The sequence below is a fragment of the Triticum aestivum genome, chromosome 3D (assembly GCF_018294505.1).
Source record: "Triticum aestivum cultivar Chinese Spring chromosome 3D, IWGSC CS RefSeq v2.1, whole genome shotgun sequence".
NCBI classification, from domain to species: domain Eukaryota; kingdom Viridiplantae; phylum Streptophyta; class Magnoliopsida; order Poales; family Poaceae; genus Triticum; species Triticum aestivum.
The window spans coordinates 93,022,355-93,026,002 of record NC_057802.1 but is presented as its reverse complement, the minus strand read 5'-3'; the positions used below and the strand labels follow the sequence as shown (position 1 = coordinate 93,026,002).

The 3,648-nt window shown below is 38.1% G+C and overlaps 1 protein-coding gene across 1 annotated transcript; it reads left to right on the top strand.

Moving 5' to 3' along the window:
- The first annotated feature begins 2,252 nt into the window (after window positions 1–2,252).
- On the top strand, window positions 2,253–3,392 carry LOC123074236 (xyloglucan endotransglucosylase/hydrolase protein 2-like). The gene is made up of 4 exons (XM_044497129.1): window positions 2,253–2,430; window positions 2,541–2,641; window positions 2,732–2,931; window positions 3,008–3,392. Exons 1-4 carry the CDS (start codon window positions 2,253–2,255, stop codon window positions 3,390–3,392), a joined length of 864 nt encoding a protein of 287 aa, XP_044353064.1.
- The last annotated feature ends 256 nt before the right edge of the window (window positions 3,393–3,648 follow it).

Here is a 3,648-nt window from a genome sequence, read left to right as displayed (position 1 = left end):
ATTTGAAGATTGCGTGTTACGAAAGAGTGTTCACGCTGACATTTAAACTCTCTCCATGTTGAATTTTGTAGTGGCATGAAACTTCAAAATTGGCATAAATATGGTAAGCTTCAGACAATGTGTTGAGGGGCATGTAGAGGGAAAGGGAACTAGGTGTGTAGGAGGCAAGTTGGTGATTCTAGTCAAATACATGGATAACTTGAATTACAATTCTTTTTAGATTTGGATTGAGGCTAAGAATTTCGGGGATGGTCATTTTATGGATATGAGATACTTTGAAATTTTTAATAGGCTTATATAATTTATATAGTAGGAAATTTGTGCAAAGGTTGAAATAACTTCAAATTCAAACTTGAATGATTTTTGTAACTAGAATTAGCTTGTCTGAAAATTGAGAATTCGGGATTGGTTGAATGAAGATGACCATGCAAGTTTACATTTAAGTTCACATTTTTTTGATAATTTGAATTTGGATCCCGTGATAGGAAAAACTTTTCACACTAATTAACATTCGACCTATCTCCAAGTTGAATTCTAAAGTGTCGTGAAACTTATAAAATGGCATGTATATGGTATGCTTTCCACAGTTTGTTGCGTAATATGGAGCGGGAAAAGGCACTAAGTATAGGAGGCGAGTTCGTGAAATCTAGTCAAATGCATGGTGAACTTGAGTTGTAATGCTTTTAGGATCTGTGGTTGTGGCCTAGAATTTTTAGGATGATCATTTGACGGATATGAGATACTTTGATAATTTTAATTAATTTTTATAACATATATAATGTGAAATTTATCCAAAGAATGAAATTGCTTCAAACGAGAACTCAAATGAATTTTAAATTTGAAACTGCTTGATGGAAATTGAGAATTTGGTAAATAGATGAATTAAGATGATTATACAAGTTTGCAAAATATTTTTACAATAAAAAATTGAACGCTCTCCAGGTTGAATCTGCGGTCGCATGAAACGCCAAAATTGGCATGTATAGGGTACTAATGGGCTTGTGCTATATTTATAGGATAATATGGCAGCGAATAAGTGAACTGGACCTGTAATTTCATAACCGACTTCAATTGGATTTTGAAGAAAATTTGAAGTTTATATAAGGATACGAACCGAAGGACGGGTTCAAAGTTCACAAACAAGTTTGAAAACATTCAAAAAGGATATGGCAAGTTGTGAAGATTTTCCAAAGTAGCAGTACAGTTTGAAAACATTCAAAAAGGACGGGTTCAAAGTTCACAAACAAGTTTGAAAACATTCAAAAAGGATCTGGCAAGTTGTGAATATTTTCCAAAGTAGTAGTACAGTTGGTTGAAAGTAGATAATTATATTTGAGAAGGCGAGTGGCAGCATAGATGTGTGTTCACACTTTTCTCGATCACCCTTCATTTTCCATTCTTGTCTTGATGTAATTAAATTGAGATATGCAATTCGACGTGCATCGGGAGATGGGATCAACATTTAAATCGGGAGATGAACTAACTTAATTATATGGGGATAAAATCAAATCGACATTTAAATCGAGAGATCTGGTGAAATAGTATGGCAAATTCATAGTCAATTTTTTTATTATGGAAAATAGATCTCTCGCACTTATTAATCATGGTCCCTTGGCCTCGCTGAAATAGCCCGCTGGCCTAATAAATGTGTGCGAAGGGTGTAGTATATTTCTAACTACTTTTTTTGAATGGAGATGATAGGTATTATCAGAAAGGGGGATGAATGAATTCTTCCAATTTGAGGTATTTCAAGCTAAGACTGAAATGGTAATTTCCATTGAAATGCACAATCATTTTAAGAAAAGTAGGGAAGGCAAGTGTTGCCCAATATTTTGGGAATAATTTCAGTTCCAACTTCATACAAGAGCAATTCAGAGGGATGTGACAAAACTGAAAATAATAGGCGGCAAAACTATAAATAATAGAAAAGTTATAAAGATTTAATTAATTATTTTTTTATATTAATGATAATAAATTAAAATTAACAAAAGATTGCTAAAGATTTGTACAAGAACATATATTTTAGTAAATATATACATTACTTTCTAGTGAATCATAATTAAATGGTTCTAATGTTCAATAATTTGCATTTTAAGAAAATATTTATTTAATGCTATTTTTTGTCAATTAAACTTTCAATGGCCCTAGGCTATATAAGAATGTGGTCTAATATGTTGAAGCAGTGTCAGACTGAGTTCAGAATTTGGTTAGGCAGCAAGCACATATAGATTTCTTAACCAATCCAGCTAGCAATGACTTCTAGTTTGAAGCCATGTGCTCTCCTCCTCGTCCTCCTACTCTTCGTTGGACTTAGCCTTGGAGCGCGAGCGACGGTGTTCAATGAGAACTTCGTGCCGGTATGGGGTGCTGATGGTTATCATCTAGCCAATCATGGGACACAGGTTTCCCTCACCATGGATAGAAACTCCGGTACATATCATCATTTTTTGCACCATACAAGGTTCTTTACACACTTTTTGCTAAATTGACTCGAATTGAATAAAATTAATAATTTTTTATTTGCCTTTGGGCTGATGCAGGGGCCGGATTTAGCTCCAAGATGATGTATGGCTCAGGGTTGTTCCACATGAGGATCAAGATACCCGCCGGGTATACTGCCGGAGTTGTAACGGCCTTCTATGTGAGTGTTGACACATCTTGTAAGTTCCAGCCATTTCCTTTGATTTCGTGAAAAGCAGAAGTCAAATATGCATTCTTGTACGTACTCTAGCTCACGACACAACCCGAGTATGGTGACCACGACGAGGTGGATTTTGAGTTCTTGGGCAACGTCGAGGGCAAGCCAGTGGCTCTCCAGACCAACATCTTCCTAAACGGCCAGGGCTACAGGGAGCAGAAGTTCTACCTCTGGTTCGACCCATCAGCAGCTGTCCATGACTACAAGATACTCTGGAACCAGCACCAGCTCGTGTAAGTACATCATCATCCCTTTCCCATCGCTTAGAAGATCTATGCACATAATATATCACGTGCACCTTGATAGCAGGATGCTCGTCGACGAAATGCCCATACGGATGCTGAAGAACCTACCGGACCGCACGCCGGGCTACCGGTTCCCATCCAGGCCGATGAAAATCCGGGCGAGCATATGGGACGGGTCTTCCTGGGCGACAGACAACGGCAAGATCAGGGTCGACTGGAACCGTGCGCCGTTTACCTCCGCATTCCAGAGGTTCAATGTGGACGCATGCCCGGCCACCGGAGGTGCACAGTGCAGCTCACCAAACCTGTGGTGGAACAAGTTCCGCGACTTAACGCCCGTGCAGAAGGAAGCGTACAAAAACATCAAGAGCAAGTACATGACCTACAACTACTGTGACGACAAGGGAAGGTCCAACCTCCATCTGCCGGGAGAGTGCATCTACAACTAACTAGCTTTCTCTAATATCTAGATGCTCGCCGATCAAGAATCTACTTCAACCGATTCTAGTAATATGTAGCGGTCGAAATAGATTCTTCTTTTCTCTACAAAATCCCTCTTCCCAAACTGTACAAGCTTCTAGATATTAGATAAAAGGAATATACTATCAGTTCTTCATTATTGCTAAAAAGACTCGATTTCTATGAAAGAAGTAAACAAATTTTGTGATCCAAATTACTGTATACATAAGGGTTCACATCACACCT